Source organism: Acanthochromis polyacanthus, chromosome 6, assembly GCF_021347895.1.
Source record: "Acanthochromis polyacanthus isolate Apoly-LR-REF ecotype Palm Island chromosome 6, KAUST_Apoly_ChrSc, whole genome shotgun sequence".
NCBI lineage: Eukaryota > Metazoa > Chordata > Actinopteri > Pomacentridae > Acanthochromis > Acanthochromis polyacanthus.
This window is the reverse complement of record NC_067118.1, coordinates 16,538,526-16,565,893: the sequence shown is the minus strand read 5'-3', so window position 1 is coordinate 16,565,893 and position 27,368 is coordinate 16,538,526. Positions and strand designations below refer to the sequence as shown.

General features: G+C 38.4%; 1 protein-coding gene across 4 annotated transcripts in view; it reads right to left on the bottom strand.

Moving 5' to 3' along the window:
* The window catches only part of cfap74 (cilia and flagella associated protein 74), a 69,554-nt gene extending 45,327 nt beyond the window's left edge, over positions 1-24,227 (bottom strand). For 2 of the 4 annotated variants that reach the window (XM_051949340.1, XM_051949341.1), the window contains exons 1-14: positions 23,744-24,227; positions 22,664-22,745; positions 22,166-22,324; positions 21,200-21,298; positions 20,991-21,098; positions 20,062-20,235; positions 19,172-19,282; positions 11,540-11,642; positions 10,780-10,937; positions 10,407-10,614; positions 10,157-10,300; positions 7,883-8,041; positions 7,571-7,689; positions 151-217 (exon numbers count right to left, since the gene is read on the bottom strand). In XM_051949340.1, coding sequence (XP_051805300.1) covers positions 151-217; positions 7,571-7,689; positions 7,883-8,041; positions 10,157-10,300; positions 10,407-10,614; positions 10,780-10,937; positions 11,540-11,642; positions 19,172-19,282; positions 20,062-20,235; positions 20,991-21,098; positions 21,200-21,298; positions 22,166-22,324; positions 22,664-22,745; positions 23,744-23,804 — 1,752 coding nt within the window. In that variant the 5' untranslated portion in view covers positions 23,805-24,227. The remainder of the gene's footprint in view (positions 1-150; positions 218-7,570; positions 7,690-7,882; positions 8,042-10,156; positions 10,301-10,406; positions 10,615-10,779; positions 10,938-11,539; positions 11,643-19,171; positions 19,283-20,061; positions 20,236-20,990; positions 21,099-21,199; positions 21,299-22,165; positions 22,325-22,663; positions 22,746-23,743) is intronic. The other 2 variants (XM_022213993.2, XM_051949342.1) reach the window with 1 other exon arrangement.
* Positions 24,228-27,368: the final 3,141 nt, after the last annotated feature.

The following is a 27,368-nucleotide window of genomic DNA, read 5'->3' as shown; positions in this document are numbered from 1 at the left end:
CAGTGCAAAGATAATGGGTGGATGGATGGATGACTTATTTAGGTTGATTGTGTAGTTAGTCCTGGGTGTAAAATTAATTGCCTCTCAAGGCATAAGCAATCTAAACATTATAAGATATTGGTGTCTAAAAGAAGTGGTAATATTACTAACCATTGGTTGGAAAACAACCTGTAGATCACAAGCCATCCCAGTAGCCAGGGAACCAGGAGGCTCAAAGCTGAAACACAAACAAGTGAGTTATAAATAGAACAATATGTGAATAAGACCTTTATATACAATGCAAGTGGCATTACCACAGAGACTCTAAATGGTTATCGCGCTGCATATTGCTGTACACAGTTACTGGCCGTACACAATGTGGTTGCCTATTTTTAAATGTATGACAGCAATAACATAAAAAAGACATAACAAAAACATGTCAAACCAACACAGAATGCAAATGCTCTTTAGAAGGATATCCAATGTATCCAGCAAAAGATCAGTCACTTAAAATGAAATACTGAACAATGATGAATCTAGTGAGAGTGGAGCAGATAAGCAGAAGACATAGCTGAGGTCAAAAGTCAACCCGATGCTCAGTTTGCACACCACAGAAAACAAAGAGAAGAAAAAGACTGCTGTTTTAAATGAAGGCACTGCAATATGGAACAGAAGGGTCAGGCATTGTTTCACAGTTAATTCTCATTACATCATGCTATAAACCATACAAGAAGGCAAAAGTTCATTTCCAGACGAGAAAAGAAGCATGAGGACTGTGAGTCATTTCAAAGCAACATGTGTATCTCACAGCACATGTTTAGACCAATCCTAATGCTGCCCCAAGGAGCTTGATGACTTGCCACCCTTCCAGAGATACAAGAGGGCGATCAATATAAATACAGCAGGCAGGCAGCCAGAGAAGCAGCAAAATTCAATGAATATACAAAAAGTTAGAAACATTCAACTATGAGCACAATTCAGAATCAGCTACATTTACAGAAAATGATGGGCTACCTTGTTTTTAGGTTTTTGAAATAGTATTATCCTGTTCCAAAGATAGAAAATTTGAGTCTGAGCACAACCATGCAGCTGTCATTGTTTGTAAATGAGATACATTTTGTGCCAAGTTGAGGATTTTTCCTGAAAAGACAAAGCTGAGCATCATAGCAGTTATTTTTAGTTTGTCCATTTGCTAACTCTTTAAAGAAGCAGAATGAATATTACATTTTTTAAATAATAATTTGGCAAAAAAAAAACTAAGTATGAAATGCTGTAGCAAAACAAATGCATGCAGCATATAGCAAGCAAATAAGTGAATAAGGGATTTCCATCTTTAATGTTACTATTCTTCTTCCTTGCTTAAAACAGGTTGTATGAAAAGACATGAGAAGGAAAATAGAACAGTTCACTTGGGATTAAATGCTGAGTGAGGCTGTGTTTGAAAAAGCCTGCCACAGCCAGATATAAACTGCTGCAAATGAGGCCATACTGTACAGTATATATCCATAGCAGAGCAGTAATGTGATGATGCTGAAATCGTGGTTGTACAGTTTTATTCTAACTATACTGTGTGTTAATTTATACATTCTTGTCATTTCCCATCAACTTCTCCTGCAGTTAATTTCTTAATTCAGGTCAGCAGAGCTAAAACACTCTTACACTCACCCACCTCTGAAGCAATCTACAGTGAAGAATCACATCTCTGGCTGATGCGTGTGAATATTAATTAATCTTGTTCTCTTTGAATCTGGTACCAATAATAAAATGTATATTTTTATGTTTGCAGTTGAAGAAAATAGATGAAAGATCTTTCTAAGAGCAACTTTATAGGATGATTTATTTCAATATTTAGATTTTTCCCTTAGTTTTTTTTTTTGGGGCAGAGGACGGATGTTCCCATCAAATATTATTTATAGACAGAAACAGACAGAAGATTAATAAAACAACTAACTCAGCTAAGTGCGGTATGTCACCAAAATAAACCCTGACAGATTTCAAGCACTTGTGGATATAAAACGAACCTCGTCAACTTGCTGATTTCAAGAAGACACAGTCAAAAAACTGATGTATATAAGAGGCTGTCAAGGTTTCATCTATTTCACAGTCACAAAATCTTCTGGACAAATTAAAAGGGTACTTAAAAGTTCCATCTAACAAGATGAAATGGGACTTCTGACCTCATTTACAGTGTGCATGCAAGGCCAACCGACAAAATGAAACTTGACGGCTTGCGGTATTAAGCACAGCAAGCAAAGAAAGATGTAGCATTTTGTTAATGTTGGCTTTGAAGAGTAAGGATCGCACCATTTGCCATCTAAGCTGACTGATGGAGACATTTGCACGTTGCAAGCAGTTCACTGTGTTACAGTTGACCAACCAATCAGTTGATGAGCTTAGGTTAGAAGTGTAATGTTCACAGGTGGATGTCCGAGAACTTACTGAGCAATCCAAGGTACAACACAAGATACGTTCTTGCTTTGTCCTCCCAGTCAGCTTCTTGTGCTGGACGTGTCTCCCTATTTGCAAATAGGTAATGTAGTTTGTACTGCAACTCCAATGTTTTTTTTAGATTCCGCTGAGGCTTTTCAAAAGTATGCCAATAAATTTTGTACTGTCTTCACAACTGACATGGCACCTGTAGAGATATTGTTGATTTGGGTGATATGTAATGACCTCACTTCCTGATTCCTTGATTCTTCTAGTATCATCATCAAGTAAGAATTTTAATACTTGACCGAGAAAAAACTTAAATATGTACAATTGACATTCCTACTATTACCTGCTAAACATTAGCAATTTTACTTATTAAAAAATAAGTAGCACTATTTCCTAAATATAGCCTTACAAAGCTGTTACTATGTAGAGCAGCTCTGCTATTCCATGTATGTCTGCACAGGATACTTCTATACAGGTCACCTGCATTCTGGGAGCTCTGAAAGCCCACACAATTCCCATATGTATGTGCATAAAGCGCACAAAAATAGACTAAGGTGTAAAAATATGCTTCAGGTTACCTTTACAGGCGAGAACAAAAAGTAAACCATTTCACAACCTGTGCTGACAGCTGGACTCATTAATTAATCATTAATAAAAATGCAATGTTTTTCCTGCTGTGTTCTCTCTACAACTGCCGCCCAGCTCTTAGTCAGTGTTACTGTCAGTCAACTACAGCACAGTGAGGGTTACTGCTTCATGCAAATGCAGCTACAAAATGAATGAAACTAAAACTATAAAAGACATTTTATCCTTTATAGAAACTATAAAACTTATCTCCCTTTGTAGTACAGACATTTTAGAGGAGAACACTGGACATATCATTTACAAAGCACAGCTGTACTGTAGAGGTCATCTTGGCTCATCTTGGTTTCTAATAAACAAGACTTGATGTAACTTACTGGATCAAAAATGCACAGAATTGGATTTGGTCAAGGAAGAATCGCAGTATATAGTGTTTAAGTAACATGTTTAAGAGTGGATCTCTGCGGCAGCTCTGATCACCCACTGCTGCATCATAATCAACAAGCGAAAAACATTAACGTAGCAAGAAACTGAGGGTCTAAACATGCTTGTTAATTAGCAGCAGATCATGCTCCAGGTGTTGATGTTGTCTCTGTTTTTGTGTTTGATTTCATGTACACTGGGTTCTTGTAGGTTTTACATGCTTTGCTTCAAATTGGGTTCAACAGTTTAAACTTAGAGATCTCCATAATCATAGAATGTAGCAACAAAAACATCATATTTGCGGTCGAACTTAAACATTTGATTCTACTTTATATGTTCTTTTAACAGTTTTGAACTTCAAAAGATTAGACAAAATGTAGGTGTGATCACACCCTCAGAACTTGCAGAGTGAGTACCATCATTTCTACTACAGTCACAGGCTTTATCTCGCTGTTGAGCTCAGGAGTATACAGACCTCAGAGGGGTGTCTTCCTCTCAGCCAGTCATTTACAATGCATAGTAGGAAGTGACACTAATTCCAAAAACACAGCATCTATACAATCACTTTTCACCAAGTCTGGCAAGTCCGAGCTGTTGCGTTTTTTTGTTTGTTTGTTTGTTTGCTTTATCCCAGTAGTGAAAAGATACAGCAGAGCCCATTCTGGCACAAATGCTCCTACGCTGGACAGGAGGAGGGGGGGGATAGAGCCATTTTTAGAAATTCAGGGGGCGTATAGGGAACCATGGGCTGGTGTGAAAAAGCCCAGTGTGTTCCTAGTTCACGTTTCTCTTTCTCCCGCTGTGCTAATGTTTTCAGTTGAGTGAGCCATGAAGACTTCGTCCCTGTCACGACTGATCTCAGTATTGTAGCTCTAAATCTGTGAATAACCAACATGTTACACACAACTGACATTGAGCAGTAGAAGCAGGCTGTATAACAGGTGTATTAGTTCTCCAGCGTATATAAGCATAGCTGGATTTGAAAATCTGATGAGTCCTAAAACCAGAAGAGACGAAAGCCCAAAATTTGAATTTAGTGAATAATTCTTTGCCTACATAATTTGTATTTTTATGACTTTCCACTTGCCTGGCATAATTTTCTCCACCTTATAAGTCACATCGGTGACCGCCTACCATCTGCTTGGTTTCAGATTTTCAACACTTGTCCTGTAACAAATTTAATGAGCTGCCAAGTGATGTCCAGGTTTTGGGAAATTGCCACCCAACAGCATGATGTGGAGCATCGTGATGGCCACCATCAGGTACCGGTCATATTAGAGCATGTAAGGCTGCAACACTCCTGAATGGACTGAACTGGGTAAAGGTGAGCGATACAGCATATGTATTTAGGTTTTTATTCATAAGAACAAATGCTGTTTCTTTACTTTTTAAGTTTCATAGTCATGCTGAAAATAACCACAAAAAATAATCTTCCAAATTATGGCAAATGAATAATGAGTAATAAGCAGTTAATATCTATTTTACTTTATGTAGAAAACTGGCAGCATACAGCACCTATTTTTAGTATCTTGATTAATTCCATAAATTGTATTTGTATTCTTTTTCAGAAACTACAATAAATATATATATACCTACGCATAATTGCAAAAAAAAAAGAAAAAGAAGAGTGACTGCCTGTTCTTCAGTTGCATGAATGTGCACCTGTTTTACCATTTATGTTTTGAGGGAAACCACTATTCTCCCAGATTACATTTGTTTGTGGCATATCACAAATCTGTTTCTCGTCAATAAGCCTTTTCCATTTATTGTGTTGCTTTCCAAATGTCGCCACTTCTCAGCCAACCAATCATATATTAAACGGGGTGGGACTCAGCCTGATAACCATGAAAATAGAAGTTTCAAAGAGGTATATTAAACCCAAAGTATTGTGTTTTCCTAACACTACCCAAGCAGATTTGGTGCCTAAGCTAGTTAGCTTAAACAGCAAATCAAAACAAAACTTCAGTCTCAGAATAAGGGTTCCACACAGGACATAAACTCCAGTCTCTATCAGTGGAAGTCATGTGTTACAGGTATACCACCACAACTCATCCATCCTCTTACTACGAACGTAGAGGCTCTTTGATAGTGAGACTGTTTCCAACAATATCATATTGTTACATTACACAGAGAAAATACATAATATTTCTTCCATGCAACTGAGAATACAGTTTAGTTGTATCAGAACATGATTTTTGTGTACAAGGGTTTGAATGGGCGATACAAGATAGTGAGTGGGTATTATGTGCAGTATACAGTATGTGTGCATTCGTTCACTTGGCATGAAAGTGCGCGTTTGCTATATGTGAGCTCGGAACAGAGGACTAGAAGGTGATATGTTCAGACAACTGGTCCCGCACAAAGGCTCGAGAACATCATCAGTAGTTTCCAGTTGACCCTGCTGTGTTCTGCAAGACTCTTTACTCAGTCAGGCAGAAAGAAGAGAGATGAAGAAACCACATCAAGTCATGGGAGAGCTGATGGGAAAGTGATACACAGCGAGTGACCTGGAGAACAACGCTTCTGTGCTCGGCCTGTGGGCTGCTGGCAGGCTGAGAGAGAGGAGATAGAAGAGACAGTGACTGACTCACTTAGCTGAGCCTCATAAGAGGAGCTGTGAGCGTGGTGATCCAAGCTGGCATCCATATGTGGGAGGACAGGCTTTGCTTTTACGTCCACTCCGTCGTCTTTGAAAATGACAGGAAGTGACTACATCTCTCACTGGTGATGCATGTGCAGATGTTTCTATGTGATAAGTGAAGCTGTTCAACATACAGTGAGTTCATAAGACCTTTAACACTTATTTAAACACCTCTAGCTCTTGTGTTGTCAGAAGTGTGTCTTTGAAACCAAATCTTAATAGCTATATTAGATAATCACAACGACTGCAATACTTTAACCCACGGGAGAAACCGTGACACAGTACTACTGAACAACAGAGGCTAATGTTATGTTTATTTGGGTGTCTCCTTCGTCTCTATGAGATAGAATAGTTCTACAATTTTCTCATGTGGGATTTAGTGTTGGTTCTGGTGGGCTGCTTGATGCTGTGATATATGTTTGCCCCCACAGAGAATGATCTTCCCTTCTATGATTCATAGAAACGGAGTCACTGACTTCTTTCTTCAGATCTCCAGTGTGTAAATTTGAAATATGCAGAGTAAGCCTCCATATGGCAGGTTGAGAGGCTACAGGGACATTTCAGCAATTTAGGCAATACACCTTTTGTGTCTGAAACCCAGAGTCCAAAAAATCCAGATCACTTTAACCCCTATAGGTTTTGTAGAAGGTTCAGCTCACGTTATGTGTCACCTGGGCGATTTGAAGCAAGTGCAAACTACACATCTTCATCCAGACTTGAATCATTATGCAGAAAATGGCACTACTTGATTTTCATCATATTTACAGCCTTTTCCTCTTTAGATGTATCAGAACTCAGGAGACATGCAATTATATATGTTGTTTACATTTATACTATGATTATGTACTCATAAGTATTAGAATTACTAGTATTGCATAATGGTTTTAAGGTTTTCTAGGTCATTCGACTTCTTATTCATACTAAAAGGAATTTTCTTAGTTGAGACAAATTAACTTTTTTGTTTTGCATTTGCCTGGATTTTTATGTTTCTGAGGTCAGTCAACATATAAAATGTAAAATACATGTGATTTACACTACCGTTCAAAAGTTTGGGGTCACTTAGGAATGTCCTTATTTTTTAAAGGAAACCATTTACTTCAATGAAGATAACAGTAAATGAATCAGAAATACAGTCTAGACATTGTTAATGTGATAAATGACTATTCTAGCTGGAAACGGCTGAGTTTTAATGGAATATCTACATAGGGGTACAGAGGAACATTTCCAGCAACCATCACTCCTGTGTTCTAATGCTACATTGTGTTAGCTAATGGTGTTGAAAGGCTAATTGATGATTAGAAAACCTTTGTGCTATTATGTTAGCACATGAATAAAAGTGTGAGTTTTCATGGAAAACATGAAATAGTCTGGGTGACCCCAAACTTTTGAATGGTAGTGCACATTATATTTCTGTTCATGGTTGTCTGGATTTCCAGTCCACATGCTTTGTACTGAGGCAACGACTGTCCTCTGTATGTTTCTTTGCAGACGTTAATGCAAAAATCTTACTTGATAGAGATAAAGTCCTTCAGCTGAGCGGAAACTCTGAGAAGCTTGCAGTGGTTAACGGTGTAGCTGATGTTGGTCAAGATGATTTTCTTCTTATACTTTTGTCCCACTTCAAAGTTCTAAAACAGATCATTTAAAATACTTAAAACTATCCGGTTGCTATTAAAACCTATTAGCAACACTTGAACAAACAAAAATCACCTCATTAACATTAATTTTGCAAAAAGACATGGATTCTTGTTACAAGTATTTTTGGCAGTGGTATTTAAAAAAAAAAAAAAAAACAGCAACAACAAAACAGTACAGTGGTACCTTGAAGAGGATGACCTCTGGTTTACTGATGAAGAAAGGCACTTTGAACTCTTTTCCATGAACTTTTTTAGCAGATATGTTGAGCTTCACACTGGTCTTTTCAGGCTCCTCTTGCTTTACTTCTCTTTGCATCTGCTCAGACGTCGCCTTGAAGAGCGTCTGTGAGTAGAAAAGGAAGCAACAACTGGAATTAAAATGACACAACATTGCCCTTTTGTATAGAACACAGACAAAAGCAATGCAGAAGTAGAAAATGTAGTTTAATAATAATAATTGTTTGGTCACTATGAAATAAAATAGATTTGTCTATCAACACAGAAGTTTGGTTATTGTTACTTATTTCTGGAAATAATGCAGGCCCTTTATGCTTAGTTTGATCTCCTCTATAGTAGTCTGATTTCTACTAATTTATCAGTAAATACGGACTACCACTATCAGTGTCGACCAATAAGTAACAAGAAACTGCAGTACAACGCATAGTTCAGTCACAGACATTCATTTATTAGCAGGAAGCTATTACTGACCAAAGCATATCAGAGTTCTCACGTTAAATGATGTCTAAACAAAAGCAGCTGCATGTGAGCTCTGCCTATAAATAATATACATTCTAAGATTACTAACGCAGACACAAAGACAGAAAATCCAAAAGTATTTTTCTTCAACATGCAAAACTGTGTGGCTCAGGAGGCTGTCTTATTCAGCATTTTGTATTTTTACGCTGTGTTTTGTTCTGTATTGTAAAGCACTTTTATAACTTTGTCACAAAGTGAAGTGCTGACATTTAATCATTGTTCTCCCCCTGATGAATCATCTCATTAGCTTTGTTGCATCGCTGTGCTCGTCTCTTGTACTGGCCATTACTGCGTTGAGAAGTAGCCTGTTAGAAGGCATGAGTCTGAGCTGTATGTTAGGAGGAGAGATCATTTCCACTTGACTTGTCACTTGTTCAGCCCTCTGAGCTGTAACACTACGCTCACTCTGAGGCCTCAAAGGCATCAGCACAATGAGAAGTGATGCCTGTCACCCCACATTTCAAGTGCGTGGAGGTGCTGGGTGAGACAGAGAGCCGACTCACCTCCATGACAGTCAGCTAGTGTAGAAACACTTCCACCTTGATCTGCAATTCCCACAGAGCAGTCTTTGAACAAGGCATTTCATCTTCACATTGATGACAAGTCAGAACTGTCACTGTATGACAGATTGATATTGTATTTACTGTAGAACTGATTTCTACTACACTTGTCTGTAGGAAGCTTGTATCTTTACTACAATAAAGTATCTATCTATCTATCTATCTATCTATCTATCTATCTATCTATCTATCTATCTATCTATCTATCTATCTATCTATCTATCTATCTATCTATCTATCTATCTACAATACTGGTAAGTGTAGCCATCTATTAGCTAGACCTAAATGTGTGCAGAAATAAGAAAAAAATATCCAGCATTCATTATTTCTAGCAAGTCTATGGTGTTCTCAGGTGGGAATAGATACACTTAGTAAAATTAACTTAAAAAAATATGTCTGCGAACTGCCAGTTGAGACATTGGTAATAGAGCTGCAACCAAATAAACAATAATTTTAATAAGTGATCATCTTTCGATTTGACATTCTGATGAATTAATTAATCAAGGTGATGTCTTCAAAAGTGTTCTTACACAACAAACACAAAAATATAAATATATAAAGCAGTCAAAAGCATTAAATTCTCAAATTTGAGAAGGTAGAATCAAATATTTACTAAATAATTTATGAGATTATTTACTAGAACATTGATGTCAACTAAAAATGGATTGTCAGCATTGCTGTCATTGACTATTCTGACTATTCAACTCGTGAATTAATCAAGGAAACGTTTCACCATTCACAAATTCTGTAAGATTTTTAATTGAAATAGATGAGTTCCGATATGAAAAGTGTTAGTGGCAGACATCAAAGACTTATATAGCTGAAGCTCTTCCTAATTCTCCCAGCACTTAGTTCTCATTGTAGACTTTTCGAAAGACTTGTGATATCTGACCTGACACAGTGTCATGATTTGTCTCTTCATCTGCTACAAATAAGGTTCCCTTTTATTACGTGGAGTTTCATGTTTCCTCTTCCAGATCCCACCACCTTAATGCATGTGCATGCACCAACTAGCAGAAGACTCTAGTGCAATGCCTCTAAAGATGATGTGTCTGCTGAATAATACATGATTTATGGGTGTTTAGATTTAGCAGTGTGCATGGATTTATTTTTGGTTAGCAGTGGCTGTTGTTTAACTGCACCTTGTAATTCTGGTCCCACAGTCCAGAGAATTCAGGCTCGGCAAGGCTGTGGCGGTCCACTTCCTGCTGGATGTTTTCCTCCAGGTCCTCAACATCAGAGGCAGCTGATGATGAGCTGCTGCTGTCACTAAACTCTCGTAACCGCTGGACAAATGGACACGCACACACGTACATTATGTCATAATAGTTAAAAATGCACTCTGTACATGGTCATTTCACAAATGACATCTCAAATGTTGCAGCCCCTCACAGTTGTGTCTCTCTCCTCGGGAGCTGATGGGGGGATGGGATCCAGGTAGTACCAGAGCTTCTCTCTGGTCCTCCTCAGGGCCTGGAACTTGTCAGTGGGTTTGAGCAGCATTGTCTGGTTCCTCTTTTTGCTCCTCATCAGCTGGTCCTGCTGATGGACTTTTTCTATAATCTCCACCCTCTTTGACTTCTGGCTCTTCTGAAATTCCCTGAGAACGGTAAATCGACAACACTGCATTATATCAAAATGGGGTCATGTAATCCTCAGCACATACTGAGAGAAAACACCCACACGCCGCTGCATGGAGTGGGAGTGGAGGACATGCGTGTGGGAAAGGAGAGGAGAGGAGAGGAGAGGAGAGGAGAGGACATACTCCTGTTGTTGTTTTATCTCCTGTAGTTGTTTAAGTTGGTACATTTGTTTGATACTGTTGATGCCTTGGGCCTGCAGGGATTCTCTTAGTTGTCTTTGGTGCTGTTCTTTCTTCTGGACGTTTGCTTTTGCTGCGCTTTGCTGGACCCGCAAACTCTCCTAAAGAAACAACACCAGATTAATAAAGCTATATTTGGCTACATTCAGCATGAAGTATTAAAGTGATCACATGAACAGGGAAAAACGGGTGTTACAGACATGCTTATTTCTAAAATATGCAACAAACCTTAAAATGTTATCTTGAATCAGAAAATATAGCAATAAGCATGATGATTACAGCACTGGACAATCATAATGACAAGTATGTAAGTGCTGTGAATTTACCCTGCTGAAATGTAAAAATGTAGCATCTGCTACACGTTTATTCTGGAAGGGGAGAGAATCTGAAGCAACCGGAGTCAGTAAATCCAGGTCTTAGTGCATTTATTTAGTACAATGCATCATGTGCATTATGCATGTGAATGTATTATTAAACAATACAGACACTGGTTTGTAAGCAATTATGATCACCAAACAGACATCACAAAATTATATTTTGTTTTCCAGGTGTTTTTAACAGCAGCATAAACTCACATGTGTGGATGTTTCTTATCCACTCATAGCACGCTTATACTAAATTGTCTTTAAGTCTTTATAGCTTCAAAACTGAACACAGTAATGCTAATACTATGGTATTAGTACGACATGGCTCCATTGCTTACTTGGGTGGCTGCTATGTTTGATTTCAGTGACTTGACAGCCTCTATCCTCTTCTCCAGTAACTCCCTCTTCTGCTGCTCCTTCTCAGCCTCTTGCTGATGCATCCTGAATGAAATGGGAAATTTCAAAGCATGCAAACAACGTGTTATTACTGCCTGACATTAAAATTTCCATGAGCTGAGCAAAAATGACAATTTTGAGAGGCCAGCTCACCAACCTCAAGTAACTAAAGACTCAGCAGAGAAGCCTACAATAAAGGCCAATTTTACAAAGTTAAATAATTGATTACAATTATTATTATTATTATTGTTATTGTTATTATTCAAAATGAATTGCAGATACTGGGGATTTTAGTTTATAGTCAATGTTATTTAAAAGGAGCAAACACCGCATTTTAGGTGACTATTTTCTGCTGCATATCTGCATCTCACCCCCAATCAAAGTTGCACCTCTGTGCAATATTACTTAATTGTAAAACTGTATCACCTCTCAATCATTAGGTTTTCTGAGCTGGAAAGTCCGTTATTTCTTCTTATGAACAATCAAAAATTAATACTCTTGAAAATATCAGCCGCAAAGTACAAAGTCAATGCAGCAAAAGTGAGTACAACTGTGACTTCTGACGGAGAAGTCAGAAAAGCTTGTCCAGTCAGCCTAACTGCATGAACATTATTTTTTTTTAAACTCACTTTATTTAGTGTCACATTTTACAATAACAGTGCATACTAATCAAGGGCGTCAGTTTGTTTTTAAAAGTGGGGGGGATGGAGACCACAGCACTTTCAGAAAATGTCGAAGAACGGCGGCAAAATGCCACAAGCTGGGCTCGAACTCACAACCACCGCACCAAAGGCGGAGGCTCAAGCTGTTGAGCTATCAGTACATGTCGGTAAAAGGGTCTGTGGGCCACTATAGTACTAATTCTCCCGGGCCGAAATTTTGCCCCTGCACGCCTCTGGTCGGAGCTTCCACTTGGCACAGGCGCAAATTTAGCATCTGCGCGTTTTTTTTTTTTTTTTTTTAACCTCACGAAGGTGTGCTGCGTGTCTGTGCAACTCTCAGCCGAGTGCGGATGGTGCGTTCATGAGTGTCGGAATTTTCTATACTACTGAAAATAACTGGGTTTACAACGGCTTACATGTGAAGAATTTGAATGTGTTGGAGACAAAATGACCCCTGACAAAAAGTGGGGGGGACACGTCCCCACCGTCCCCCCTAAACTGACGCCTATGATACTAATAACAAAACTAACATTCCTTGGCAAAATTGCTCTTCATACAAACATTTGTTTGGATTCCAAGTACAACTTGACAGGCGACCATCGTCTTGTAAATAAGTCACTTTTCATTCTTAGTTGTGCAGTGAGTTTCTCCATGACGTAGATGTCCTTTAAACGGTTAGTCCATTGTTTGAGTGTTGGAGGTGAAACATTCTTCCAAGAAACTGTTATCATTTTTCTTGCGACCAATAGCATAATATGGACAAGGTATATTTTGTCTCTGTTCGTATTCAGTTCTTCTGTAGGTATGCAACCCAAAATGTAATATGAAAGTTTCAATGGTAGATATATTCCCAATATGTTAAATATTTCATCCCTAATATCCATCCAATACTTTTTAATTTTTTGACAGTCCCAGAAAATATGACTGTGATCACCAATCTGACCACATCCTCGCCAACATAATGATGACACTGATGGGAAGTATCCATGTAATATCATTGGTGTTCTAAAAAATCTTACTTTAACCTTTCAATCAAATTCCCTCCAAGTAGGTCTATTAATAATTGAATGTGTTTTTAACAAACCATCTTCCCATTCATAGTCTTCAACAATTATATTGGCTTCCAGTTCCCATTTTTCTTTAAGGTTGTAAGTGTTTTCCATATCACATTGCATTGCTCTATATATGCTTGATATACAATGTGTTTCTAGGATTTTCTTTTCCATTAAATTTATAAAATATTGTTCTGTTCCTATTGGAGGTCTTTTAAGCATTTCCCATTCTTTATGAGTAGTTATGTAATGTCTAATTTGGAGGTACCTGAAAAGGTCTTTTGAGGGTAAATTAAATGCTTGTTGCAATTGTGCAAAGGATTTAAAGAGGTCTTTTTCCAATAATTGATTAACAGTTTTTAAACCTAACTCCTCCCATTTTTTAAAACTTGGATCTGATAAGGATGGTTTCAAGTCCGGATTATTTGCAATTGACAAGGCTCTTGGGGGCTTCATATTTTCTGCGGACTGTATCCCAAACATTCAATGTGTGAAGAACCCAAACATTATTAATTTTAATTTTCTTCCACATTGATTTACTCAGAATTATTATAGATCGAAGAGAGTAGTCCGGAATGGAATTTTGTTCAATCTGTACCCATCCAGTCTCACAATCATTTTTAATCCAATGTATCAAGGTTCGTAGTTGAGATGCCCAGAAATATTTTTTAAAGTCTGGAAAAGCTAAACCACCTATCTGTTTTGATAGAAGAGTTTTAAGTCTTATCCTGGGTCTTTTTTTCTGCCATATGTACTGAATTAGGAGTGAATCTAAGTTTTTAAAGATTTTGTTTGGTATATGAATGGGTAAAGACTGAATAAGAAATAAAAATCTAGGAAGTATAGTCATTCGTATCGACTCAATTCTACCCAGCAAGCCCAATGGCAAAATGTCCCATCTGGCAAGGTCTGATTTGAGTTGAGAAAATAGTTTGCCGTAGTTAGCCTTGAAGAGATCAGCACTTCTAGGAGTAATAGAAATTCCCACATATTTAAAGCCATTTGTGGCTTGATGAAAGGATGCAATATTATTTAATTGATCTAGCCAACATTCAACTATCATCATGGCCTCTGATTTCTTCTCATTGACTTTGTATCCAGATAAATCGCCATAGTCCCTGAGGGCTTTCACCAATACAGGAATGGAAAACAATGGATCTGACATATAAAGCATTATATCGTCGGCAAAGAGTGCGATTTTATGTATCTTTCTGCGTTGATCAGCTATCCCTTTAATCTGTGAGTTTATCCTTATCATTTGTGCTAAAGGTTCGATACTAATAGCGAACAACAATGGTGATAAAACATCTCCTTGTCAAGTTCCTCTGCCTATTGAAAAATAATCAGAGCAGAAGCCATTAACTCTCTCTCCAGATTTAGGCTCTTTATATAGTGTTTTTAGCCACTGTGTAAATGTATCATTGAACCCCATAGTTTTTAAAGTCAATTTGAGATAAAGCCAGTCTACTCTATCAAATGCCTTCTCGGCATCAAGTCCGAGAAGCACTGAGGGAGTCTTTCTGGTAAGGGCAATTGACTGTAAATTTAAAGTTCTTCTTATGTTGTTTTTCCCATGACGTCCGGGAAAGAATCCCGTTTGGTCTGGGTTAATGAGTTTAGTTATATATTTTTGTACTCTTTTGTTTATTATAGATGTCAATATTTTAAAATCATTGCATCATAAACTAATGGGTCGATATGAACTGCATTGTGTTGGGTCCTTTCCTTGTTTATGTATAACTGATACAATGGCTTCTGACCAGCTCTTTGGAGGGTTATTTTTGCTTAAGGCGTAGTTAAAAACTTTACACAGAATTGGGACCAATTCAGAGGAGAACTGTTTAAAAAATTTACCTGGATATCCGTCTGTCCCTGGAGATTTATTATTTTTTAACAATTTTATGGTTTCAGTGATCTCTTTTTCAGTAATCGGGGAGGTCAACTCATCCGCTTCTGCAGGTGATAATTTAGGAAGATTGACATTAGCAAAAAATTGTATAATTCTTTCTTTTTTATTTTCTACTTCTTGTGTTTTATATAAATTGGTGTAATATGTGGCAAAGGCATTTGCAATATCTTGTTGTTGTGTGACTATAACATGTGTGTTTGGGTGTTTGATTTTTGATACAACTCGGCTAGATTGTAATTTGCGTAACTGGAATGCCATCAGCTTACCAGCCCTATTACCCATTTCATAATATGTCCGACCAATAAATCTAAGTGCCCCTTCTGCTTTATATGTCAACAATCTATCTAATTCGTCTTTGGCTTTTTTGAGATTGTTAAGATCTTCACCACTCCTGGTTTGTTGATGTTTCTTTTCTAATATTTTTACATTTTCTTCAAGATCTAGTTGTGACTGAAGACGCTGTCTCTTCAAGGCAGTTGACATTGAAATAATTTTCCCCCTCAAAACAGCTTTCGCCCCATTCCATAAAATTGATGGTGATACATTACCATTATCATTCATCTCAAAATAGTTTTTTATATCATTACAAATCTTTTCTCGAATGGTGGGATCTGACATTAGTGAGACGCTGAATCTCCAATACTTGAAAATTCTTGTGTTGTCCAACTGTAATTCAAGAGTTACCGGTCCATGGTCTGAAATGGTTGCCAGTTCAATATTACAAGTTTGTATCTTGCCTGAATCTTGCTTAGAAATACAGATTAAATCAATACGAGAATAACTTCCATGTACTCCAGATCTAAAAGTAAAATCTTTCCCCTTCGGGTGGCAGTAACGCCATGCATCTATAAGACCCATTTCATTTATTAATGCTGTCAATGTTTGAGATTTTTTAGATAATGGACCCAAATCTGGAGGTAGTTTATCAATTTTAGGGTTAGGAACACAATTAAAATCTCCAGCAATAATTATATTTCCTTTAGCATTCTCAGCCAACAATGAAGCTATATCTTTGAAGAATAATGAATTGTCTTCATTCGGTCCATATATATTTAAGAGTGTCAACTCTAATCCTGATATTACACCAATAACCAGTACATATCTACCTTCATCATCAATAGGGATAGTGTGTTCAGGGTGATGAGCTGTGTTGCTTTTACGCCAAACATATCGTTTTGCATTGTGGCCAAAAAGTTGGATTTTGGTTTCATCAGACCAGAGCACCTTCTTCCACGTGTTTGGTGTGTCTCCCAGGTGGCTTGTGGCAAACTTCGAACGAGACTTTTTATGGATATCTTTGAGAAATGGCTTTCTTCTTGCCACTCTTCCATAAAGGCCAGATTTGTGCAGTGTACGACTGATTGTTGTCCTATGGACAGACTCTCCCACCTCAGATGTAGATCTCTGCAGTTCATCCAGAGTGATCATTGGCCTCTTGGCTGCATCTCTGATCAGTCTTCTCCTTGTTCGAGGTGAAAGTTTAGAGGGACGGCCGGGTCTTGGTAGATTTGCAGTGGTCTGATACTCCTTCCATTTCAATATGATTGCTTGCACAGTGCTCCTTGAGATGTTTAAAGCTTGGGAAATATTTTTGTATCCAAATCCGGCTTTAAACTTCTCCACAACAGTATCTCGGACCTGCCTGGTGTGTTCCTTGGTCTTCATGATGCTCTCTGCACTTTGAACAGAACCCTGAGACTATCACAGAGCAGGTGCATTTATACGGAGACTTGATTACACACAGGTGGATTCTATTTATCATCATCAGTCATTTAGGACAATATTGGATCATTCAGAGATCCTCACTGAACTTCTGGAGTGAGTTTGCTGCACTGAAAGTAAAGGGGCCGAATAATATTGCACGCCCCACTTTTCAGTTTTTTATTTGTTAAAAAAGTATAAAATATCCAATAAATTTCATTCCACTTCACAATTGTGTCCCAATTGTTGTTGATTCTTGACAAAAAATGACAATTTTATATCTTTATGTTTGAAGCCTGAAATGTGGCAAAAGGTTGAAAAGTTCAAGGGGGCCGAATACTTTCACAAGGCACTGTACTTCTTTCTTTTCAGTTGCAGATTTTTGACGAGTCTTTCTTCCGGATGTTTTCCCAGTCGACAACGGCTAGGTTAGTTGTTTCCGGTTGTTTCTGTCAGAATCGTCGCGCCTCTGTCGTCACTTAGTTACACCCACCTTCTGACTCTACACTTCATGGTGATTCGTCCGGCCAGTTTTAGGAGCATCCAACCTCGAGCCTTATGGAGGGTAACTAGACCCACCCTGGCAGATAATTAAATTCGTTGCCGTGGGTTGTCTAGCACGGCTAGGCTAGTGAATGAGATCTTTAGGATCAAACTTTCTCCTAGCCTAGCCGTGCTAGACAACACACGGCAACGAATTTAATTCTCTGCCAGGGTCGACAACAAAAACGACAACAGTCGTTGAGCTCTATTAGCACCGACTCTGAATAATCTTTCTGTTAACATGTCTGTAATATACTTGAGCTTCACACATTGACTGTATAAATAAGGCTTCACCGAACTGCCGCATCCTCTGATTTCCAGCACTCTAGGAGCCTATTCGTTGCGCTGATTGGTTGTATACCTACCCAATTGCTGCAGAGTGATTTGATAGACAACCTTTTAGCCCGCCTCCCTCCCTGTCCAGCGTGCCTAGACCCTTGTGCCTTCAGAAACATGGGTCTAGCTGGCTAGGCTAACTTTCTCCTGATTTAATGTCAGACTTTGAACAGGTTTGACTGCAGGAGTGAATTGAGCAAAAAATTGAACAATTACAAATCAGTGCAGAACTAGCCGTACATTCACTAATGAGACCATCTTCCTAAAATGATGCCACAGACAGTGCACTATTTCCACATTCTAGCTCTGAAAAACAGATGAACAAGTGCTTCAGATTGGGCACGGGAGTTATCAGTGGAAAACAGAGTTTCAGTGAGAGCTCAGACAGTGTGAAGGACACTATATAAAACCGTCATGCATCTACCTCCGTAGACAGCATTCAGGAAAAAAAACCTTGATTGATGTTTGGTACAAAACTGAATGAGTTTTTAATTTAACATAGGAGCAAATACCCTACTGTTCAACTTAGAAATAATGAAATTGCTGTAAAGTGATACAATCTGGAATTATTTGACATTTGTGTACTCACAGTAAAGAATAACACCTCACCTGTGCAACAGTGTGGTTTGTTAGTGTGTTTCTATTTTATTTTTTCATCAGCTTCATCTTTTAATCACATTGTTTGAAGAAAGCTTACAGAAACTTGTGCTTCAATAAGCAGCCCTACTGGACACTAAGTTAGGGAAAGGCATATTCACGTTTGTCTCCTATCACCCAGGAACAGGATACATCCATCCATCAATTAGCAATGTCTGTTTTATCATTTAGATGATCGTGGGGGGCAGGAACCTCTCCTAGCTGACATTGAAAATGACATGCGGTACAAGCTGGACAGGTTTCAGGGCCAAGACAAGGAGACTGACAACCATGTTTGCTCACACTCACACCTACAGCTGATTTGAAATCACTGATTAACCGAACATACGTGTCTTTGGACTGTGGGAAGAAGTTGGATCACCCACAGAAAAAGACACAGGATACAGGGAGAATATGCAAATCCAGGATTATCATACACCAACACAAAATGTGTATTTCATTTGCAACTCTGGTTTTCTATAATAAGTGATTTTTTGGGATATATCAAGACTTGAATCACTTTTTTTTTTACTCAGATCTTATCTGTTGTTCTCAGCTTGAACATTGGAGCATGAATCTGAGCTCCTTTAAGTGTCATGTCTTCCCTGCTTGTCATACATTCTGTCAGCATGAGTGAATGATCAATAGGACGTGTCGACTCTCCATTGAGTCCTCGAAGATAAATCATATCTTTGTTCTGCTCTGACATTGTTTATTGGTTTAAAATCTGATTACCTTTTAATGGTCTGTTTCAAGTACTTGGCAGCTATCTTGTGGCTCGCTTGGCTCGCTTCAATTTTCTTCTGACATTCAGTCTCCTCCTTCTTCACCATGGCAGCCTGTTTACTATCAGAGCACAACCACAGAACTTATACACAAAACACTGTCTTCACATTAAAATAATGACATAACTTTATGGGGGAAAACATGATAATAATAATAAAATACACATTACAACATTACAGTGTCCAGACTGGACACATAGGAAATCTCATGAACTATAATGTTTTTGCCTCCACAGATTAAATAAGTCTTTGTTGAAACAAGAAAGAATTGAACTGGTACTTCTCAGTGAATGTGAGGGCTGGACATATCGAAAGACAGTAGATGAATGTAATGAACGTCATCCAAGGAGGATTCCACTTGGCTTTTCCATGGTGGTGAAGGTGGTTAAAAAGTTTGAAGAAACGCACAGTGTCATGGACAAACCCCATTCTGGACGACAATATGTATGAGCGGAAACTAAAGAATTGGTCATGGCTAAAATTTATGCTACTCCCAGAAATCACTTACTTAACCCTATCTTTCCATCGATTATGTCCACTGAGAAGTACCAGTTCAACTCTTTCTTCTTTCAACAAAGCCATATTTAATCTGTGGAGGCAAAAAAATTACAGTTAATGAGATATCCTAAGTGCCCAGACTTTAGGTACATCCTGTATATTGTATCAGATCTTACTTCAGTGCATAAGATAAAAAGCTTTCCATATACTGTAAGTCATGTTTGACATGTATGAGATGGAACATTAGTTGGTCATGTAAAAATGTTTGATTTTGTATGCCTAATGAAGCACTACACAGGAAAGAAAATGCTGTTTGAGTGGAAAAATGGATGCCTTCCTCACTTCCTGAGTTGCTGCATCTTGATTTGCAGGTTCTGGTTGACTCTCCTCTCCTGCTGCAGCCTTGCTGCTGCCTTCTGCGTTTTAAGGACCTGGAAGAGTTGCTCCTCTTCCTGCACCTCCTGTCGCAGCAAGGAGAACTTGCCAAGCTCCACCTCCACCTCACTCAGCTCCAGTCTGAGGAGCAGACACATCGGTGTAGATAGAATCAGATTTAATTAATACAAAAATGATGGAGTTTTGAAGCTAAATACCAACCTAAACTGAATCAATTTGTTAAGATGCAAATTTAAACCTGCAGCATTGAGGCTATTAGAAGACAGAACATCACTATAGAAAGACACAGCAATGAACAGTAAACAGATTACAGACTTTTCAAAAAGGAAAATCATTCACAGCCTTTATTACTGTGATGCAGCTGAACAAAGTATTAAGTAACCTGGCGCTCTGACTAAAAAGTGCGCTGAAAAAAACACAAGGGGCTGCAGAGGTGTAGGTGTGTTTTATCAGATACTGTTGAAATGCTGAAAAAAGTCCAGGCAGGCTTGTCAGCGAAGCATTTTAGACTAGATGTTACAACTTTGCACTGGTATTGTGGTAGAAATCATTTTATCCTCTGTCATGACAATTGGTATTGTAACTCAAAGACCCTGGTCATGGTATAGGGTTTTCTCTAAGGATATTCACATTGTGAATACAGTGCTCTGGGTACCAGATGCCACACTATGCTGTGACAAAAGTTCACACAATTTAACATTTTTTCTGGATGACCATCCCTGTCTGTTTTGTTTGTTCTTTTTCTCTGAGCCTGCTGTGTTTGCTCCCCTGGGGTTGAAGCAGTGGTCCAAGCGAAGCCAAAGAGGGGGCTGCCCTTTTCACATAGCAATACTGAACAAGACCTGACTGTCCAAGCATTTTCCTCTTGGACTCACTCTTGTTGCTTCAGTTCGGCGCTGATGTGGCCCTCCAGTTCCTCCTCACTCTGCAGCTTCTGACACAGATGCTTATGCTGGGTTCTCAATCGAAACACTGCCACACTGCTGAATAATAACAAGCCAAGAGAGGAAAATACAGGTGTTGACAAATAACAAACTCTTAAATATGAGCAAAACCAGTCACTGTTTTCAAATTCTGAATTCACCTGTTGTCTGATGCTTTCTGTTGCTCTATTTTACTCTCCAAATGATCCCTCTGCTCCAGCAAACTTTCAATATTCTGACGCCAAAGATTCAGCTTTTCTCTGGGGGAAAACACCCAAGGTAGCAAAGACAAGCTGCAGTGTTGACACAGAGAAACAGCCCAGATAATAAACATCTTTAAGAGAGTTAAAGAGGAACGTGTTCAGAGCATCAGGCTAATGCAGCTACTTGTGGCCACTGCAACAAAAGACAAGTACTTTCTGTTGGCTAACAAGGCAATCAAATGAAGATACTGGAATGCTGAGAGTGGACACACACCTCAGCAGCTTTGAACTGCAAAGTGTTCTTTTTGCAGTGTAATGGCGTGAAACACAACAATCTATGACTGGGGGTAAAGACTGTTAAAAAAAAAGAGTATTGTAGCACATTCTACAATAAGAGTTGCAGATTGGTTAAAAACCAGGTGCACTTAGGTTCCATTAAACTCATGTTTAATCAGCACAGCAGTTCCACACTGACCACTGATGCTTGACGCTGAAGGAAAATGACAGACATTTTAGATGGGAACTGTACCACAGATCATCAGGTGCCTAATGTTTTGGAGTGCAGACAAATAAAAAGAGGGAAGAAAAGTGGGGAGAGAGGACATTATGGGAAATGTTCTCTCTTCAGCTGAAATGATTTCCTGCAAATTGCTGAATCAATTGGTACAGAAATGATTGGCTGTGTGTGAGGAGGGCAAGAGGGGAAAGACCTGAGGAAGGTGGAATAACACTAGAAAAAAACTATCTGAATTTGAAAAGACTGGGCAACAGCCTGCCACAAAGAGACATGCATGTTTCTGATATACTTATTAAATGGAACAACACTCAAAAAAAAACACTGTTTTCTTTTATGTCTGCATTTTTCTGTAGAGTCTAGAAAGGCACTACTGCAGCTCTAGAGGTCTGTTGTTGCCAGGTCCAGACCTGGCTTTCAGCACGTCATGCTCCTTCTGTCGGTGAAAGCAGTCCAGCTGGTCCAGGTTTCGTCTCAGCTTGAACATCCGTGCTGTCTCGGCATAACTCCTCTTCTTACCAATGTCGGGCGCAACTGCAAGGTCACCACCAACATCCCCATCATCCTCACTTGGGGCAGATGCAAAATGACCTTTAGGAAAGGCTGCAAGTTTCATGTAGACTTGTACTATGTATTATGGACAATGTAATAAAAATATACTACAATGATGAGTGCCTGTTTGTATTGAGGTATGTGATAAAGAAAAACATCCGTAACCAATACTGGAAGAAAATACACAAAACTGAACTTCATTAGAGTTACAATTTCATACTAAGAATCTCTGTGAGGCACTTTGTCTGCAGTAGATAGTGAACGACAGATAACTGGATTAGGGAATGCTATATAGGCTTTAGTATGTCACTGTCTAAATATAATATGGCTCACAAAAAAACACAATATATACCCACTCGGACAATTCTTCTAACCACTCAAAGTCAGGAGGAAGGGCTGGTTCTTTATCTTTAATGGTCTCCTGAGATGGATCATCATCTGAAATATATGCATATTAAATGAGGATATCAGTGTGTCATAAAACAGTAAAACAGGCTCTTATTACTGTGTGTGCATTTGTGGTTATGTATCGAGCAAAGCAGTTATCTCTATGATTATGGCTGGGTGATTACAGATTTTGAGGACATTTGGGCTTCAAAATTTTTGAAAAATAAACCTTCTCTTTTACAATTGTATGCTCCATATTCATCAGCAATAGGTAATAAACTATCAAAGGCTTGATTGACTCAGCTTACACATCAATGGCATCATTTTTATCCCATATTTTATTTGTTGTTTGCTCACCCTATTCTAATCACAGTAACAGGGTTGTTAATCCATGCTAATGTTAGCTTTTTCTCAGTAGTAGAAGTTAGATATTTAGCTAGCTGTTACTGCTGACCAAGAGGACACTGATGTAGAAAAGCAAAGAAAAAAGTCAAAACAATTTGTGTTAACCTGACAATATGAGGTAGAGTGAGAGATATAATCAAGGCTGACAATGTGACAAATATGAAAAATAGAAGAGCAGACACAGACATACCATTCTTTTGGAAAACTGATGATAGTAATTCCAGCGTATCATGTGATTCACTGTTTTCTTCTTCTTCTACCAGCTAAAAAGGTTATGCTAACAGGGTTATTGTGGGGCACATGTGTCCCATGCATAATAATAATTATTTAAAATATTATGTTGACAAAAAAACCAAAACAATTCCAACAATTACCAGAGACATCAATGCAAAAAAAAGGAGATTTAAATGTCATTTTAACTGTTTCATTTGAGATTCAATTTAGTCATCAGTCTTTTCTCCTGTTTTGTGCTGTTTTTGTCAGATTTGGTGTCAGGACAAGTAAATTTACACAACAACGGCATGTTTTAGTATTTTGTACATGGATTATTTGAAATTTTATGGGTGGGACATAAAATATCCTCCAATTCTGAAATGACCCATTCGCAGTTTGAAAACCAGGCAGTACCAGGAGCTGCTACTCACCCTGCAGCTGTAAACAGTCTGACTCCACATCAGATGGGCTTCCACTGGCCTCTCTGTCCATCTCACCGAACCGATGAAAACCAGTCACACGAGCGAACACACCGATTTAGAGCTGACGTTACAGCTTCCCACACAAGCTCTTCACAAACCTCTTCGAAATTTAACGCTGTCGCTAAACAGTTGGAAGGCAGCACTTTACGCGGTTGTGAACTGAAGCTAACAAGCTGGTTTCATGTAAATATACATTTGTGCACACTTGGACAATGGCGTGTCGTAGTTTAGAAAGCAGACAGCCAAACAACGAACGTGCCCTTAGTGCTGAGTTTAGGCTGTGTCCCGTTCTAATTAAAATATAAATAAATGGAAACTACAAAACAGTACCTGCTTTGCTAGGCTTTTCTTGTCTTGGCTATACAAAATGACTTTCTCAAACAAGTTTAACCCGCCATGTTTGTTACTGTTTCCATGGAGACGGGACTCAAAGGGAGGAGACCTGAGCGCTCCTGGATCCGTCTATCAACTGAACACCTGCCGGAAGTTAACGGCTGGAGGTATAACTGACGTTGATAGTCATTTCAGTCGATATAATTCATGAAGGTTGCAGAAACCAACGAGTAAAAGGTTGAAATGTTTAAATATTTTCATTTTGGTTCAATTATGTAAAGCACTGTATAACCTGGTTGTGCAAAGTGATTTATGAATAAAATATATTATTATATTACAAAAAGAGGGGTCAAAGCAAATGTCTCACTGCACACTGATAAAAAGCAGGTAAAGTTTAATGTTAAAGAAGGAGCTAGTGATGTATAAACTAATGCTGTTGTCCTTCTATTCACAGCACATAAAAAATGATTTTCTACTAACAGAGACACTTAGTTGTTCCGTGACTTCATCTCTTTCATGTTGCATCTTTCAACAGTCTCTGCAATTTTCTTCACACACACTGACTGATTTCTCTGGACTGACATCAGTCAAATTGCACCAACAGAAATATCTCAGCTGATTCACAGAGAATTATAAATCCTTGTGGTATGCAAAATCTTTTGTCAAGCATGCAGAATTGCTCAGCCTCATCTGATTCATCCTGGAGAAAGATTTTCAAGTTGATCAGTGGTTTATTGCACATGCACAATAGGCTTTTGACTGAAAAGCTTCTCTTTTTTATTTGACACACTGAAGCTTTCAAAAGAGGAATGAGAAGTGTGTGTTCTGCTGTATAAAACACTGAAGTCGTGGTAATGAGGAATATTTGGTATCACCATGGGAGGCTTGATAAATAAATGCTATGATTGTTTGTGCATATGAGTGAATAGAATGAAGGATAGGGGGCATACTTTGTTTTGTTGGGGGGTTTTTTAAAGTGAGAAAGCGATAAAGAAGAGCACAGTAACTGAAACAAAGACAGAGACCCCTGCTGATATAAAGAATGGATCAATATGAGGGAAAACAAAGTGATCAGTGAGAAATGGAGACAGAGAATACATAAGGGTGAAAAGAGTAAAGGGAATAAGAAATAACTTGTGGCTGAGAGAATACAATTCCATGCAGTGTGTTGCAGCATGTACTGTAGACTGGTATCTTCATATCAAAAGAACCTGCAGTGCAAATCCAAGTGAAGGTCCAGCGAGACAACAGTGTGAATCCTCAGCCACCAACTGACTCTTCTCCCTGTGGTGAGACAACAGAAACCATGGCAGGCACACTGCTGCATCTATACACTGAACTACTGTCCCCACAGCACATAAAGAGGTTAGCTAGAGGAAGTCACATCTTGTGGTGTGATAATGTTTAATCAAAATGTATGTTGACATTATGTATTTGGGTCCCATGCACATCATTTTTTTATAATAGCATAATTCCCTGAAACTATATAAAAGATACATGGTTTTATTTACTTATTTATTTGATAGCGACAATGCACATTAATGAACATCTATTTAGACAGCAATAGACATAAATATGCCAGATTAAAGCAACAATGCTCATTTACATCCACAGTCCCTTGGCAGGTAAAAAAAAAAAAAAAAGAAAAAAAGATAACAGCAAAAGATATAACAACAGGTCACAATAAAAGCACATTACAAAAAGTACACAATGAAGTTAAAGGTCAATAGTCACAAGACTGGTTCACTTTCAACCACTAATAAGAATCTGTGACAATATTTGACAAGGTTTCTGATATTTGGTAATAAAGAAGAGGCATCAAACAGTTCAAAATCATGATTTTCCAAATATTTCTAATGATTGAAAGGGGTGAGGGATAGAAGAGATGACAAATGCTTGCTTTATTAAGCCTTCCATCACCATACTTTTTCTTTTTCTTTAATCACTTTGGTTTTGTGTCAGGAATGGTCTTCCTTTTCTGATATTGTATCACTGCTGAGTTGCTTTAAAGACCAGATCTATTCAAAAATGTGGTCTTTGATCTCTAATATGAAAACATGTTTGATAACCAATGTCTAATTAGGACCTTTTATGCCAGAAATAGTACTATCTACACACACTGTGAAACAGAATTATATATGAGTCTGAGATCTAGAGCTAGATGTAAGACTGAAGACAAATATTTTTTAAACAAGATGAACTTAGCAACTTATACAACAGAAATGAGTACACTCCGAGCAATGTCACTAAATGTAAAACAATTTAACATTGTATCACCTCTATTTACACTGTCACCCCACACTTAGAAGGTCCTGAGTTCGATTCCTGGCCTGGTTCTGGGGTCTTTATGGGCGGACTTTGCATGTTCTGCCTCTGGGTTCTCACCAGGTTCTCTGGCTTCCTCCCACAGTCCAAAGACATCCATCCATCAATCCATCCATCTATCCATCCATTCACTGGCTACACACTGCTTAATTCTTGTTGGGGGAGGCTAGAGTCCATCCCAGCTGATTTAGGTGAAGGTAGGGGACACTGGACAGGTCACTAGTCTATCACAGGGCTACACATAGAGACAAACAATCACACTCACTGACACACAAGCTTTTCTAACTTGTGTGTGGTCATGAGTTTCTTCATTTTAGTTGCACCAAATTTCTCTTTTGGAGAATTTATTTTCAACGTAGTTTTTCTGAAGTGTTTTACTTTTAGGTTTTTTTTATAGGAAGAGATCAAATTCTACACGGTGACCGAAATGTAATGCAATTCTGAAGATGCTGAAACTATTTTGAATGATCTGACATTCAAGTGGAATTGTATATAGGTGCACTCACATCTGCTGTATACTGTAGCTTAGATTGGTGGTGAAACTGATCATGAGTCAGTCCAAGATCTGAATAATTTCTGGGACAAATTTAAAGCTACATTTTACTAAATCACAATTAGGAAAGCAGGACATATGACTGAATGCGTCCTGTGAGGAAGCTGATTTCAATGTACAGGCAGAACTTTGATTTAGCAGGCTGATTTGTACCACCATTGATCCTAGAGAGGCATTGCTCATTCTAACATAAATACTTACTGATTTAATTGAGTGCTGCACAGTGGTTTGGTGGTTAGCACTTTCACCCTGCAGCTAGAAGACCCTGTGTTGCGTCCCGGCCTTCCTGGGATCTTTCTGCATGGAGTTTGCATGTTCTCCCTGTGCATGTGTGGGTTTTCTCCGGGTTCTCCGGCTTCCTCT